The following is a 17,872-nucleotide window of genomic DNA, read 5'->3' on the forward strand; positions in this document are numbered from 1 at the left end:
TTAACTCATTTAACCCTTTGATGCACAACATGGGTCTAAATAGACCCGACTGAGTTTTCATTTTCTATATCTTTGCAAGAAATTAATTTCATCATTCAGTATTCCAGGTATTCCTCAATTAACTTGTTTAAGATCATTACAAATCCTTATTTAAATTTTTCCTTTCTTACTTTTCGAATAAAAATCGTTTTTGTTTCACTACCCTTCTAATGCGCAACATGGGTCTAAAAAGACCCGTATTCATGTTTCTTTGCTGAATATTTGAAATAAATATATTTTATCATTTATTAATCCAGGTATTCATTAAATATCTTGTTTTTGATTTCCACAAATCATTATTTTTATTTTCCCTTTCTTACTTTATAAACAAACACGGTTTTTGTATTTCTACATCGATTTTACACACATGGGTCAAAAATGACCCATATAGGAACCTTTGATATTTATAAATAGTATAAATATATTTACTGCAGAAAACTATTCACCTGCCACACATTTCAAAATTCAACACGGCTGCTTTTGTATATTTCATGCATGTAAGTTTTATTTAATACATTTTTTGTCACAGAAAATATTTGATATTTTGTGAAAGACATCTAGATATAGCCTAAAATTTGAACGTTTAGGCTAAGGTTACCTTGACCTTGAAATCCATTACTAGTGCAAAAGAGAAACATGTCCAATACTATTAGCTAGCTTGCGGTCGACATATTTTATTTTATCTAATGTTAGCTAGGTCAACAAAATAAAAGTTGCGATAGAAAGTTATATATACAAGTATTATATTGGTGCTGTTGGGCAGAAACCTTACCTGGGCAGTACCTCCATATTAATTTTTATTTGTGGTCATAAATCAATGCTATCGGTCACATAAGCTGTCATGTGGTGGCGTTCTGGTGCACTATGGCTGCTGTCGCATCATCCGGGTGGATGCTGCACATTGGTGGCGGGGAGATCCCCCCTACAGTTGCACTACACTACAGTTCAATTTCAGTGTTATCGGTTATATGTGTGTTATGCGTGACAAAGTGGCCAATAAACATATTTTAAGTGTTACAGTAAATGTGTTGATCTAAACAACTGTGACAATGGTTATTTTAACAAAAAGTTTTCTTTATTCTTTTGTTTTATCACGTTTGCATAGATGGGTCATTTTAGACCCATGTGTGTAAACTTGATGTATTTACACAAAACCTAGGAAATATTAAAATATGAATTTGTGATAATTGAAAACAAGATATTTTGAATATTCATAAATCATGAAATTTATAGATCATGAAATAGAAAATGCTCAAATAAAGTGATTTCAAAAGGTGAAACAAAAAAATGCCGAGCCATGCATGAAATAACATAGGAAATGAATACGGGTCTTTTTAGACCCATGTTGTGCATTAGAGGGGGTATCCATAGCTTGCGCATCAAAGGGTTAAGACCGTGCTTGCGAGGATACTCTCTTTTGTGTCTTATCGAGCTTGAATGGTTTAAAAGGATCTGCATGAATAAGAGCGTGATCATATAATGAAACGCTGCCAAAATATTACAGGAAAAATGTTGCGGTAAATCTTTTTAACGCGTTAAAATGAAAAAATTTAATCGCATGCGTTAATTTTGACAGCACTAAATATTATATATATTCTTATAATATGATATCATGATATAAATTTTAAGGATCCTATAATATGCATTTTTCCTTATATTGCCCACCCCTAAGTGGATGTCTTTATTGTGTAAGCTATAAGTTCTCTCTCTGCAGAAGCTCGGATAGCAGGCACAATCAACAGGACTGGCCTTCCCCCATTTAGTGGCATGCATGCAAGACCACGGATTCTCTTACCTGTTTCCGTGTCCTTGTCTTCCCAGTTCTGAGTTTAATGTATCTGGCAATCAACTCATTCCGACCTAGGGAAAGACAAAAGATGAGATGTGTTAATGTCAAATGTGTGGAGATGTGTAATGCTGTAAATTCAATTACCCAAATCAAAGCAGAAATGCGAGCCAATGAGCCAAAATTTCTACCACCTCAATTGTTCCCACTATATCAGCAACATGTAGCAATCTTTCCCCCAGTGAATAAACAAACACGCCTAATTTAAATGAAAACTTGGCTGTGAGTGCCATTTCCATGAAAATAGCCCAACAAATCTACAGCTTTTCAATTTGATCTAATTTAATCCCAATTTCTTCAAAGCCTCATGCTATGAAAAGAAACAGATCCAGACATTCATATGGTTACAGCACGTAATGACATATTCATTTAACACACTACTGTTCTCACTAAATAATAATTAAAGCATGGTTTTGTAGTGATCTCCAATTAATGGCAGCTCTACACATTCTTGCGCCCTCGGCACTGCTCTAATTACTGATGCAAGGCACAATGACCCCTGCTTAGCCTTTTCATATGTTAATAACATACCGCCACCCCAAAACTATTACGCAAATTATAGGTAAGGAGCCACTCTAATTATGTGTCCAGCTGTAGCCAACGGTTGCCATAGAGCCCCCTTCTTTTTTATTCAGGACCATGTAATAAAACTAGCTTTTTAAACAGGCAACCGCAAAATTGATGTAGCTACAATTTACCACGTGTCCACCCAATTTACGTTGGAACAACAATAAACTGTATTTTCCACAAAATATAATTAGCATAAAGTAAAAAACAATTGAACACATGTATATGTGAATATACACACACACACACACACACACACACACACACACACACATATATATATATATTAGGGCTGTCAAACAATTAATCACAATTAATCGCATCCAAAATAAAAGTTTTTTGTTTACATAATATATGTGTGTGTACTGTGTATAATTATTTTTAATACATAAATACCCACACATGCATGTGTATTTAAGAAATATTTGCATGTATATACTGTATATAGACTGAATGTAGCCTATATATAATGTATATTTTATATAAATATAAACATTTTATATATAAATAACATATTTTTCTGAAATATATACGTGTGTGCATTTATATACAAAATAAGTATACACAGTACACACACATATATTATGTAAACACAAACTTTTATTTTGGATGCGATTAATCGCGATTAATCTTTTGACAGCCCTAATATATGTCTTTTTTAAAAACATAGATGCAGAAAATCCCACTTTATGTATGAAATTTTGAATAGCATTTGGAGACTATTATGTGGAGAAAAGATAGGGGTGTAACAATATATCGTCCCACAATATATCGCAATACAAAAATGCAACAATACGTATCGTGGATAGTGACAATATGTATCGTGGATAGTTCCCCCAAAATAAAAATAACTGTGTGAGAGAAAAGTTTTAGTGTCAGTACTACATTAAACTACTATATATAATGTTGATTATAATGTATAATAATGCACTGGGGGAATATTTGTGGGTCCTGATAATGCCAAATGCCTTATGTTACCAGTAAAAAGTGGCCTACATTTATTTTATATATATCTAGTCAGTGACAGAGTGCAAGCATATTCGTCTAAAATAATTCGGTAACGCTTCCTTTTACAGTACAGTACTTACGTGTACTTACCTAGAAAGTACTGGCTAATATAAGGTAAGTACATGGGTTAGGGGTAGGTTCAGGGTTAGTACCTAGTTATTACCCAGTAATTATAGTTACTATAATAAGTACATGGGTAACAGGACTGTAAAAGGAAGCGTTACCAATAATTCTGTATTTTCAGCTTCAGAATCATGAATATTTTTATTCTGGTGTCACCATTGTCCTTGGGTTACAAGCACCAAGTCCAAGCCTATTCATCGTGATATATATCGAATCGTGACACGAGGGTATCGTTACACCCCTAGATGGAAATCCTCTTGATTTTGAACAGAAACTCAGGAACCCCCCTGAGTCCAACCTTTTATTCATTTTCCTGGCCTATGATTAGGAGGGAATGGGAATGACCTGAACACAGCGAGACTTGAACTCAAAAAAGCCATATGAACACCACTGCTCAACATGTAACTAACAACCAGGCCATGGCTCCATCAAAGCACATGCTAAAATGAAAGGTAGACTTGTTGAGAAAAAAAAAAGATGAGTTGAGGAGGTGAGGCAGCAGACGTGTTCTGGGTGTGGAGTGGGGTGACTGGCCATGACGGAGGCTGGGCTGAGGTCTGTTGTTTGTGAAATGGGCACACACTGAGATGGCAAAGCCGCATCATCCACCTGCTGTGCGCTGGGCTCGCGGTGTTCAGGTGGGCTGGGTAATCTCCTGAGCTTCTGCTATTAGGCACACCTGTCGTGTGAAAGGGAATCTCTTTCTCACTCACCTCCTCTCTCTGACGTACCAGTAATTTGCTTTTCTCTCAGTAAAATCCTCACGAGTTTTAAAACCAATGGGAACCATAAAGAATGAATTGGACCTGCTGATATCAGGGGGGTTTTTTTTGCACGTCCTGTCTGCGTTTTTACAGAGCCCCGCACATGACATGCAGGAAAAAATATGTATATCATGGCCACAAATTAACAGTGCGTTCACACGACTTACTAATACATCAGCACGTTTGACTAAATCTTTACTTTTTATTTACTAAACTAAAGGAACAAATTATTATAATGTGCACACGATTTAGTAAAACAAGGGAACAAATTAGTGAATCATGGCCATGATTTACTAAAACGAGAGAACGAATTCATAATTATTGGCTATATATTCGCATGTCATGTGCAGGGCTCCATATGTTTTGAATTATGAATTATGCAAATGAGGTAATGACACAAACATGCCAACAAAATCAGTGCTGACCATCATTTGTATGCCGCTATTCCCAATCTTTCTGGCTAGTTATGAGAAGCTGCTGAAGACTGACACAATCTGTTATACTTCACTGGGACTGTATCACCATACCTGAATAGTCTATTTTAAATAAATAAATAAATGCTTGTTTATACTGCACATTGCACAACTGGATAAGATCCATGATTTATTCAAAAATTCTGCTTCTTTGATCAATATTTTTTTAACATAAATGTCTCTTTTAACTCAAAATGCTTTTTAGCATGAAGTTAAATGCACCAGAAAAATAAGCTAGAGATGTGTGAACAAGGTGCAATTTTAAAATAGTAATAATTATAACAAGCCTAATTTACATCAGGTATGTTTCGCTGAAAAAGATGACAGTGACTTCATTTGAATACTCATACCTTGGGGCAAACTGGACTGCAGTTGATTAGTGTATAAGAAGGTTTTTAGTCTTGAATAACAGCACACAAAACGGTTTATAAATTTGCCCTAAATTTTCTATAAAAACACTTTGCATAAAGTCGCATTGTGCCGTACATCCGGGGGTAATGGATTATTGGGGGAAAAATGTAGGGAGGGGACTTGTTGACTTTTGAGATGTGGGCGTTGCACTCAGAAGTGGAGGCAGATTAACCTGAGCTTGTAAGGAGCGGGGTTTAAGTGGATTAAATGTTTGGACAAGTCCTGCATATGTCACAAGTGAGAAGGCTGTCATTCTCACCAGAAGATCCAGTTATCAAATTTTGGTCAAAACATTAAAAAATAAACAAATAATTAAAACATATACATGGATGAATCGTTCACAATCAGATCACAATAAACACAATAGAACATTTAATTTCATGCCAACTAGAACTATTAATTTATCATCAATGTCAAAATAAATCTGAAAAAGCCCCAATTTTTTTTAAAGACCAAACTCTGGAATTACCCACAAACCATGTACATGTGTTGCTAGCAATATGTGAGATGTCTACATGATAAAAATAAAAACTCCCTCTGAAAAGGCCTTGTCCTAACAGGTGTGTAGCGCTCCCCCAACATAGCCTGAAGCCGTGAGTGTGCGATTCCAACATGCGTGCTTGATGCATGTGTGGGCTGAATGGATGGACAGCTCTCTTTCTTCACGTAGGCCATTCTGTTAAGGCTACAACAACGGCAGGAGATCATGTGACCTCCAGGACAAATAAATAGCATCTGGGGATTTTCAGTTCTAGCCCACCTCCTCAGCATGCCAACACTGTAATCTCTCCCAGATGAAGCCAGGGCCTCGCCACTTTCAATAATTCACACACTGTGTACACATAACATGACAATAAGGGCATTCATGCAGACGCCTGATTCCTAGATCAAAGCTCACAAACGGCCAGCTGTAAGCATGCTTACTGCTGAATAATTCATTCTTTTCACCGCCTTGAAAAAAACCCTGCTCAGCGGGACTTGGGCAGCAAGCTTTCTTTCCTGTGTTTGCCGTGCAAAACAGCGTTGGCAGAAAGAAACTGAGTCAAAAAAGAGGGTAAGGACACACTGGAGGTCCTGAAACCTGAGGAGACAAGCTGCCCCCCATGACATTAATAAGAAAAAATAAAATGCATTGCATTTTTACAGTAATATGTGTTACAGTTTTATTCTAAAAGAGTGTGAACAGGTGTGTGATTGGACTGTGAAACCCCAATTCTGCACAAAAATTCAAATTCAGAACTTTAAAATAAGTTATTATTAATTCTGGTTGCTGAAAATCATACACATTAGGGCTGCACACATTTGCCAAAGAAACTCGTATTGTTATTATTTTGTGATTTGACAAATCAATGAGAATATCTATGAATGATACTAATAAAAGTTTTTTAACAGTAGATAATTCATATTTCAACATACATTTTACAGCTTTGGGCTGTTTAAGTTAGTTTAGTTAACAAAAGTTTTTACGGACTTTTTACAAAAATGGTGAAATGCATCAAACCTCTATCAATAACAGTGTTTTTAAATCACTTTATTTTGTGTGAACATGTCCATTTGAATGTACCAATTCGATTTAAAGTCTTGTCCATGGTGGATATTCATGGGGAACATATTCATTCGGCAGTGTGGTGTACACGAGGAGGACGGCAGGGCAGGGGGTGGGAACAGGGAGGATGTGAACTCTTGAAAGAGTTCTCCAGATGTCAGTCAAAACAGTAGGGAAAGGATTAGGTATTTATGGTCTGACTAAAAAGCAGAGCACAGAGCAAGAAGAAATCCGTCCTCTCAAAGAAAAGCCTTCCCTTAATTTCAAAGACAGTAGAGTCCAAATCAATAGTTCCTAAAACAGCAGAAGCCACTCAGTGGAGCCTGCCGGTACCCTCTTTCTAGGATTGTCCCCCAGCTGACTCTTCATTCAATTAGGAATGCATCTCCGCCCTTTGCGCCAACTCCCTCAGAGGAAAGAGGAGCGGACACCCTCACTCCCTACTGAGAGCTGTCAGCACTCCCACCACAATTTAGACACTAACTCATCCTCCCCTGCTCAGACTCCTCAGATATGCACCGACAGACTCTGGCCATTGAAGGCTTTCTCTGAATAGGGTGTGTCTTTGATAGCTGCACAGTCTGGAGCCGAGGTGTGACTGTAGCTGGACGTAGCTAAACCAAAGGACAATTAACAGTCTTGGTACAAGAGTTCACCCTCTCAATGCATTCGTCCATCCCTTGGTTCCTGCATCCCCTTTTTAAACTGATGAGGTTTACACAGCTGCCGCTTTGCCCGCTACTCCCCGACTCCCCACTGCAGCCCACTTTACCACACATTCACTCTCACCTTACAATGCTGCATCACACTTTTTTTTAATTTGGATGAGGTTTCATTACCTCAACTGGGCTGCTTTCAAACAACTTGGCACAACATTTCCTCAGTGTTTTATGGTTGTTTCTCAGTATTGCCAAAACACCCAAGCAGCAGTGAACTTTCAAATTACTAATCACCATTAATGTGTCAAGATTCAATACCGTATCTCAGCCCACAACGACATCCCTCATCTTAAAAATGTATATCAAATGTGCCTTGTACATTGTCTACTTTGCGTAATTACCTGTCTACTGCAAGAAAAGATCAGTGGACCATAAAGCTCTGCTGAAAGAAACTGTTGGTCCAAGCTGATCGTTTATCCTCATTAGATGGTCCAGCTGGCTAGGAAACTGCAAAATTCAGTTATGTCCAACAATTTCCCATTGAGCACCTTAAGCAGTTAACGACAGGTCCTTTACTGCCTAAAACAGATATGACCTAGGTTTCTACAACAGGGTGAAGCAACATGTGTAAACTCTGTCCTCCTCACAGTTTAACTGGGGTAAAACCATCACCAGCCCTTACATTGGCATCCCCTGTACCCTTCAAAGCACTCTACGGAAGTTTCAAGCGTGTCTAGATGATTGATTAACTGGACTATTAGCTGTTGGAACTAGTTTCGACCTGGTAGATCAAATTAATCAAGCTGGTTAAAGCTGGTAGACCACCTTGGAACAGCAACAAATCAGTTTCCATGTCCCAGAAATAAGCTTGACCACCTTTAGTTGGTGTGAGCAGTGTTTTTCTCGCACGTGGCAGCATCCTCCTAGCCTGACTACGTCAGACTTCGTACTTCCGCTCAATTTCATTTCGCTTCTGTACTCAGTCCGAGACAGCGGCCTATCTATCCGTTTTCCTCCGGCCTGAAAACAGCTGGCCAATCAACGAACAGAGGGCGGGCTGAAAGCCGTGACGTAGTCGGTAAGCGGCGAGTTTAAGATTAGGTCAGGGAAATCGAAAACGACCGCGGATATGGAGACGCGGATGCAATTCGCTCTGTTGTGGAGAATATTCCCGGCATTAGCAAACTGAAGCCCGAACAAGAAGAGTGTGTATTAAACATTTTGAATGGAGGTGATGTTGTGGCCCTACTTCCTTTGGGAAAAGTTTAATTTATCAACTATTACCGATCGTCAGCGAGAAACTGGGGAGCCTTTTGACAGGTCAGTGTCTCCTTTCTTTTCCAGGTCTTAAATATTGCCATGACATGCTGTGATCTTGCAATTAAGTTGCAGCATTTCCGACAGACTCGAGATGAACAAAGAGCTGTGTTTAACAGAACTAATCCTAACTTTGACAGTTGGCTGCAAATATTTTTTTGTTTCTCTCTACTGTCAAATATCAGTTTAGAGGCCCTGATTGTACCGTGGATGCGTAGATTAACTTCGCATAATCTGCTAAAGTCGTTTACAGCCATGTTCACTCCGGTATTTCGCTCGCATCATCAAGTGTTTACAGCAGGTTTACAGTGGAAGTTCGATCATTTGAGTTCGATGCATGATGTCTGTGGTTCGATGCGGCTGTGTTGGCACATAACATACGTCATATACAAACTTATCTGATTGGCTTACGGGTAACCAATGATTTTAAACTTCAGACAAGTGCCCCATAGCGAGACTCTGTCTACGAAGCAAAGTGAAGTAGCAGAGTCTGGTATTACCAGGCTAGCATCCTCCTCCTTGCAGGTCTAACTAGGATAAAACCATCACCAGCCCTTACATTAGCATTCTCTCAGCCCTGGAGCAAGTTCAATCTGGTCAAGATGATTGATTAACAAACTGGACTATCATTTGGTGGACTTGCTGTTGATCTAGTAGACCATCTTAATCAAGCTGGTTAGAGATGGTAGACCACCTTGGAACAGCAAAAAAAAACAGCTGTCCCAAAAATGAATTTGAACACCTTAAGCCGGTATGAGCTGTTCTTTTTTTCTAGCAACACGTGGCAGTGTCCTCCTCCTTAAAGGTCTAACTGGGATGAAACCATCAACACCAGCCCTTCCATTAGCATCCTCTCAGCCCCTCACAGATAGCACTCCACAGGAGCCAAAGAGCCTCTGCAGCAGGAGTGTGTTATATCATTTAAAAAGACAGCATAAAATTGCCATTGATTCCACACCGAGGGGGTGAAGCAAATAAAGCCCCATCATCCTTCCTGCCAGCATGTCATAGCAAAGATGATTTAATCAAAGAAAAATCCTGCAGCTCGGCTCAGACCCCATGCCATAAACATTGTCCTCATTTATAGTTATAGCATATTAAAACCTTTTAATGGCTTTGGTTATGTTCTTTGATTGCTAAAAACACATCACATTTTTTTTCTCAGAGCATTTTAAAGCACTCATTTCCTGTTGTACCACATTTGTTTAACGCAAGGCCTGACCGCACTCACATCTGGCCAGTTGGACAACGATGAAATCAGTGGATGCTGGACCGTGGCCATGCAGTCAGTCTAAGAGATTTCTCACATAAAAGCCCACTTCAATGGCTTCACCCCATCCAAATCTAGCATTAATCCTCAATAGGCCACAAGTTTTGATTGTTCCTAACATTCTTTCCTGTGAGATTTCAAACGTGTGCAATAAAGCATTCTACTTGAACATTGCTGTTCTTTCGAACAAATTACTTTTATGAGCCACTTGTAAATCAATTAGCAAAAAAAAAAAAAATGCAAACACAAATGATTGCTTTGAATCAATCTGCTAGTCAATATGAGTACACTCAATTGTTCATTACTAAATTAACCCTGAATATATTTCATAATATGTTTATGTATATATTCGATAGTGATTTGAACATTTACACTTTCACTCAAAATACACTCAAACCAAATCCAAGTGGATTTTAATCATCCAACTGGGCAATATTATCAAATATATTGCTAGTTAAAATACCCATAGGCAATTTTGTATATTTTTTTGGGGAGTACATTTGAAGAAAGAAAGATATACATGCTTGGTAGCCAGTAATTTGGGGTAGTGTAGTTATTGAGTAGCACTTCTGTCACTATGGACAATATACCACAAAAGCATAAATTCTTTAGGTTTGATATTCCCCCGGTGAGACCTGTGGAGACAGCAGCCCTTCTCCTGTGTGCAGTACAAGACACAATGCCCCTGCTTCCCTGTCACGCGTGATAGATGACTCGAGGGTCTCCGGCCTCCATTAGCATCACAATAGACTAAACCAACAATATGGAGGCATTCACTCCAAGGGTCCCTGGCTTGGCTGGGCTGGGGGAAGGGCCAGAGTGGGGCAAAGGGAGGCAGGCAGGAAGCCTTTTACTCCCAAGAACAACAGCATTCAAGGAACACTGCTTGCTAGGAGGGGAACCCACATAGACAGGAGACAAAGAGCAAGATTTGTGCATTGGAAGTTGAGCAGGTGACACAGAACTAGGTTCAAGTGTGCAAAATGAGGCACACAAAAGGATGAGGTTCATGCACAAGTTTACCCAGCAAAGATTTTCAGGATTGTGACTAATTTCACAATTTCAATAACTCATTTCTGAGTACATTCACAACTGAAAAAATATCTTTCTTAAAAATAATAGTGCAAGCAAACTACAAAAAAAGATTGACTACTCTACGTTAAGTGTAATAAGATTAGTAAATGTGAGAATTTGAACTTGACCTTCCAAGGAACTGACTATTACAAGAGAATGTGCCTAACCTTAATCTAGCAACTGAAATCAATTTAGAAGGCCGTTTATAAACATCTGAATCATGCAAACCAGTTGCCTAATTCAGGGGGTTTACATTTCCTCATTACAGGGTCATAAGTTACACTTAAAGTTTCTTCACTAGAATTGTAGTTCCTAACCCTGGTCATGGATACCCTCAACACATTTTTAAGGGGCAGTTTACAAGACACCATTTTCAACTAAAACCTACAAATTTTGTATGCGTTTTGGACATTTTTGTACATTGTTGTTGTGTAAACATACCCTAAGTCTGTCTTATCTGACACTGGGTTTGGGCTGTGTCCAAAATTATCGCCTATTCACTGATTCAGTATTCCCTACATTACTCCAAAAATATAGTTCACTTGAAGGAGTGAATGAAAGCGAGTGAGTGAATTCAGACACTGAGTGCACTGGAATGGCTGCCGCTTTTGTATAGTTTGTGTTTGCTGCTTAATAATCATTTGAAACTTAGCAAACTGGCAGTGCCAGTAGAACTAGAGCATCAACTAGGGGTGATTTAGTACCACATTTTAGAAAGACAACCTTTGGTCAATCCGCCTTCTCTGTTAAAGTAGTGGGAAAGTGGAATTCAATACCCACAAACATTAGAAACTCAGGAAGTTTTGCAGTATTTAAAGCCAGCCTCAAAATTTGGCTAAAATCAGCACAAGACCATTAATGATTGCATTGTATTTTCTGTATTCTGTATTTGGTGCATACATCAAACCGTTTTTATCAATTTTGAATTGATGGATAATATGTATTTTGTAAGTGTATGTAGTGTATTTGTTTGTGGTTTAGTGGTTGCTTTGTGTCTTTTGTTTTTGTTTAGTCTACCTGCCCAGGGACAACAGATGCAAATTAGCTGTTAGCTAACTCTGGTGCAAATGGCTTTATGCCACAGCTTCACTACTTCCTGAACTTCAGCCAGCCCTTTGTTTCCTGTCTGTCATTATTGGACAAACTGATTAATACAGGTGTGCCTGGCCTCAGTAACAATAATCAGGCACACCTGGATTAATCAGTTTGTCCAATAATGACAGACAGGAAATGAAGGGCTGGCTGAAGTTCAGGAAGTAGTGAAGCTGTGCATAAAGCCCATTGTTTAAAATGTGCGCTGTCGCTGTCAAAAATAAATAAATAGAAAAGCCCCAGTAGTAATGAAAATATGTATCTTGAACTCTGTCATGGAAACTATGTATAAACCTTAATTAAACAATTTATTAATCAATTAAAAAATCATTTATACCTGTATGATATTATGCTGTACCCACATTGGACCACATGTGTGGAAAATGTATGGATGGATGATTCAGCTGCGGGCGCCATCTTCAGGTCAAACATGGTGTAACGCAGTTCAGATGTTATGGGAAGAAGGAGGCGGGAACCGGCGAACATTTAAAGAATTTAATAACAAAACAAAACAAATACAAAACGAAAGTAAAAGACAGCAGCCCCTCACGGACGACTGCTGTCACATAATAAAACATAAACAACACAACATAAATCCAGGCCTGGCCTCCCTTATCCTTCACCGTCGTCGCTCCTCCTATTATTCTTACGCTCCTCCGTGAGAGATACGAGACCAGTGCGTCGCTCATCAGCAATCACGCAACCGGCCTCGTGCCATTCTCCCACGGCCCTCGTCTTTATGGGTATTCTCTAGCTGTACATCGGTTGTACACTCGTTATTGCGGTGCATTGGGGGATTGAAAGAGTGCACTCGATAACGTCCACTTTGGTTTCGGACACCACTACAAATGGCTGTCCCTTCAAATAGTGCCCTATTAAAGGGTATAGGGGGCGATTTCAGACACAGCATCTGAGTCTTTACTAATGAGCTGAGGGAAACATTTAAAATGTGCAGTGCTGGGAGTACTCCAGTCCCAGGGATGGGAAACACTGCCATTAAGAACCTTTTACATGAATTGTACAAAATGCCCTTTGTAAGTATCATACGATTTTTAAATGTTCTTCACACTAAAAATGTTTTCCACTGAACGGCTCTTTTGGGGAACCAAAAAATGGTTTATTCTATCACATTTAATTTAACCAAATTCAACATGCACTTAGCAAGACCCTGGCCTTTAAGGGTCAAAACACTGGCCTCTCACCCATCCTTTGACTCGAACAAGCTTAGAGTTCAAGATCATGCATTTTGCACTGTGACCTAATGAGTGTGTGTGTGCGTGTGTGTGTGTGTGTCTGGGATTGGGTTATTCTGCCGGGTCTGCCATCTGCCACCTGCTGAGAAAGCAAGACCTCCCTCACACACACATGCACATGCATCAACCACTTACCACACTCAGAAAGCCCCTTCATAGGAGAATGGAACAAGAAACAAGCTTTTCAAACCATGTCATGTCCACGTATTAGTGATAAGGCAGGATTCAAGATGTGAACAAACAACCAACCCAAATTAATAAAAAATTTAAGCAAATTATGTTAGTCTGCCTTACAATAAAACGGATAAAAGAATCCTCAAGACTTAGATTAAAGTAGGGACTCGGGATAAAATATTTTAGAGACTTGTGGGAGGGCTCTTTGACTTGGGTAAGTGAGGAACCACTAAGCAACCACAAAGAACACCCTAGCAAATGAACTACTTATGACCCAGTATGCTTCATTTTCTGTGTTCAACTCCGTTTCGAGCACAATCGAGTGCGCAAGACTTTCAAAGCATACTCCATTGACCATGAGCATGGACGACGTGTTGGGTGTGTGTGCATCTAAAGTGCCTCTTTTCAAGTGCTCAGAGTACTTGCACATGTAATGGTGTTCACGCAGACACAAAAATCTAGCTGTAAGCAAACGCCATGCGTGGAAATCAGTGGACTGTGCGCTAACCGGAGGGTAAAGTGGACAAGGGAAGTATAAGCTCTGGTGACACCTAACATCATGGGGGCCAATATTAACATTCTCTCCAGAAAATGTAAAAATCGAATTGATTGTCATCCTAAAAAGCTATGTGAGTGTCATCAAAACTAATAAACAATGTCCATCCAAGGAAGTTTACTACAGCTTGCTGACACTGGACAAAAGAGGACGTTTGTATATACTTTCTCATCATCATGAAGGTGCTTGCGAGTCACTGTCCAGTAAAAATCAGGCTGATTTTAGAAGTTGCAGGTAGATGGAAGTACTTGTCCTGATATCCAAGCTATGCACAGTTCTAGAACTCAACAGGAAGACTGAACAACATATATATACAGTGGGCTATAATTAATCACACAAAAATACTGAGAAAAATCCTTTTAATGCACCAGACTATACATTTATGGTGATGCATTTAAACCCATCTTATAAGGACACATTCATTCTGTCAATAATGCACAACATCACCAGGACATAGGTACACTGATGGTACATCTTTAATCTTTCAGATACTCTATTAAATCTAATCTTCACAGGCTTTCATTTATTCCAATCCACTCTTGAGCCAAGGATTTCTTGCTTTGTCTTAGCTTTCATATCTATAAGCCTATACTTCATGAGCTGATTCTCAATGCACATAAAAATCGTTAAAAGCATTTAACCATAATGTACAAAATGCAGCTTCTGTTTGAGCCAGTCACTTATCAGAAGCTCATGGTGACGGCGAATGAGGATGGATTAATGCGCACCCTCGTGAGATTGTAACGCACAACTGCCTTCAATAGCCACACTTGTTTTTGTGGTCTGTAAATAACGAACAGACAGGTCTGCAGGCCTGAAAACTGCTTCATGTTTCTTTTTCAGCTATTACGTCTTACTGAAAATTCCCCCCACTCCATCAATGTCATGCAATGCACTGCCGATCTGAAGTGAGAGGGAGTTTTGTATGAAACCAGGATCTGCAAGCATGCGTTGGTAATAGACCATCACTTCAATCCAAAAAGTCTGCCTGAGCACAGCTGAGAAATTCTATATCTAGGACAATTTATCAAGGATCAAAGTAACAGTGGTCTTTAAAAATTAAATAAAAAATACAAATTAGAGTATCTGATACATTTTTGTGGTAAAATGAATGCCAAATGCAATATTTAGCAAAATGCTGTCCTTTATTACTAAGGTTTAATTGTTATTTAGGTTATTTAGACTTCAAATATTTTCTTTATAGTGATAGACAGATATGTTGGCCAGTATGACCAATATTTGACTATTTTTAGATGTCTATAACTTGTCCAATTAACAAATTAAATGTTTTCCTTCAGTCAGTCTCAACATTGCCGAAAATATTTTTTTAAACAGAGTAAATGGTGTATATAGCCACCGCATAGTTTATCCACATCTATTCCATATTGGATATTTAATGGTTTCTGCTGGCTATTGTAAGGTTAAGATTACTATTGTGATCATCTTGCAAATGATTAAATGGGAAGTGATTTAATATTACAAAGATTTAAGCTCTAAGCTATCTCTTGAAGAGCACTTATAAGAGTGTGTTCCTGCTGTGCATGATAGCAGAGCTGTTTGCTTTTGTGTATAAAAATGAGTTACGTTTATTAATGTTGACATAAATTAATGTTACTTTGAAATGCGCAGTAAATTCTTTTTCAGACCACACAAATGTAATGTCCAACTAATCATTGATATGTACTGGGTTATTACTCACTACACTTTTATTGTCTATGTTTTTCAAGTTTTCTATATTAGAATCCCAGAGGTCTCGCCTCTATTAATATGGACCCTTATTTATAAAAAAAAATTTTTTTCAAATCAGAATATTTCATTTTAACAGATTTCAAAAGGAATATTTATCCATCCTTCATCATGTACATTATAATGTTGTGATGCCTAAAAAACCATGTAGCATTTTTTTTAACAAAGTAAAATAGTTTTTTTCTTTCATAACTCGAAAATAATTGCCAGCCAATCAGTATCAGTCAATATTGGTGCATTAGTTGTTATAAAAAAACAAAAACAAAAATATTGATAGCCCTCTTTTTATATAATTGAGTGTTTTATGGATGTCTAACTACGAAGTAATTACAAAGAACCAGTTCGAAACAACGCTTCATTCACAAAACTGAACATCACCAGTTCAAAGGGCACCAGAAATGAGTCGGTATGACTTAAGAATACGAATACAAATTGGTAATGCAGTTTTTAAAGCTGACTAATAGACCATCAGTCTTACCACAAGTACATCGACATGACAGCCAATCTATTAATTCATCATAGTACTGTCTTTAAATATAATAAATACCACTTTAAAAATCAATTGAAAGTGTACGAACACGAAATGAGATCGATAAGTAACTCCTGGTGCCCTGCGAGAAGTCTGAAAGCTCTGGTCGCGGGCTCTAGGTCATGAGTCAGAAAACCGCGGCACGATTAACGGTGGGCATCCATTGTGGGAACAGACAAGCCACCAGCAGAAACCTGTGGGTCGCAACCTGGAGGCTTCACCGAGACAGAGAGGATTACGCTAGACGACCCCTCGTAAATCCTTACGGTGAGGCGGCAGGTGAGGAGGGAGAGAAGGCCTGGGCGTCTTTCCTCTGTTTTTCCTGTGTTTCCCAGCAGCCAGACTCCCGCCCTCTCTCCCAGGGTCTGCCTGTGCTCCCAAAGGACCAATTATTACAGCAAGTCCTCCACTGAATCACTCTATCAATTAGGAGGTGGTGAGTACATCATCACATATATTACTGCTGAGGCAGGCCTGGCTGTGGGGGTTAGGAGAGAGAGAGAGAGAGAGAGAGAGAGGAAGAGATGGATGGATGGACAGCACACTGATATGCTAGAGTCGGTCGCTGTAATCGGGGCTTCTCGTGGTGCGGGACAACTCCACTTCCAGCCCTGCGGATGTGTGAACACACTGATGGCTGGCACCACGTTCAGAGCAAGAAAGAGGGTTAAATCAATATTTTCAATCTCTCAGGATCAATCCCACATCTGAACACGAAGAGAAACCTGTTAGCAGTCACCAATATGTGTAAATGAAAAGCCAAACTTCATGACCTTGATGGTCCTCGTTTTTAAGTTCCCCGCCTCATCTCCTGCAATGCGAATCTCCAACAAGCCCAAACTCAACTGAAATGTTTCAAGTTTCAAGTGAATTGGGCTCCTGTGCAACACCACCTTCTAGTATCGTCCATCAGAATATAAAAACATTAGATAAAGTGTCTGACCAAAACACGAATTATTTAATATCCATTTAGCAAAGCTTCTGAAATTGTTTAAAAAATGTAATGAGTGCATATAATTATCAATAGTTTTTTTAGTAAATTTAATTATTTTATCTCAATCAAAACCAACTAAATCTATATTTTTTTCCTGTTTGTAAATAAAATAGTACAGAAATATAACAACAGTATGTTAAACAAATAGTATTTTTCACACACACACACACACACACACTTATTGTTTTGCTTCAGAAGACATTGATTTATCAACTGGGATCATAGGAATGACCATTGTATCCCTTTTGCATGGTTTTTGAAGCATCAATTTTGAGGCACTTATCTACTTGCATTAGATGGATTATTTTTATAAAAATCTTTGAGAAGAAAGAGAGTCATATACATCTTGGCATGAGGGTGAGTAAAAGATGAGAGTATTTGGAGTATCCCTTTAAAATCTGCACATTTATGAGCAAGAAAAAAATATATAC

General features: G+C 38.6%; 1 protein-coding gene across 7 annotated transcripts in view; it reads right to left on the reverse strand.

Moving 5' to 3' along the window:
• The window catches only part of tead1b (TEA domain family member 1b), an 84,784-nt gene that overhangs the window by 27,467 nt on the left and 39,445 nt on the right, over window positions 1-17,872 (reverse strand). For 6 of the 7 annotated variants that reach the window (XM_056265795.1, XM_056265799.1, XM_056265797.1 and 3 more), the window contains one exon: window positions 1,835-1,899. In XM_056265795.1, coding sequence (XP_056121770.1) covers window positions 1,835-1,899 — 65 coding nt within the window. Of the gene's footprint in view, window positions 1-1,822; window positions 1,900-17,872 lie in introns of those variants that run through there. The other variant, XM_056265801.1, reaches the window with a different exon arrangement.

Source organism: Rhinichthys klamathensis, unplaced genomic scaffold, assembly GCF_029890125.1.
Source record: "Rhinichthys klamathensis goyatoka isolate OS25496 unplaced genomic scaffold, OSU_Roscu_1.1 h1tg000240l_1, whole genome shotgun sequence".
Taxonomy (NCBI): domain Eukaryota; kingdom Metazoa; phylum Chordata; class Actinopteri; order Cypriniformes; family Leuciscidae; genus Rhinichthys; species Rhinichthys klamathensis.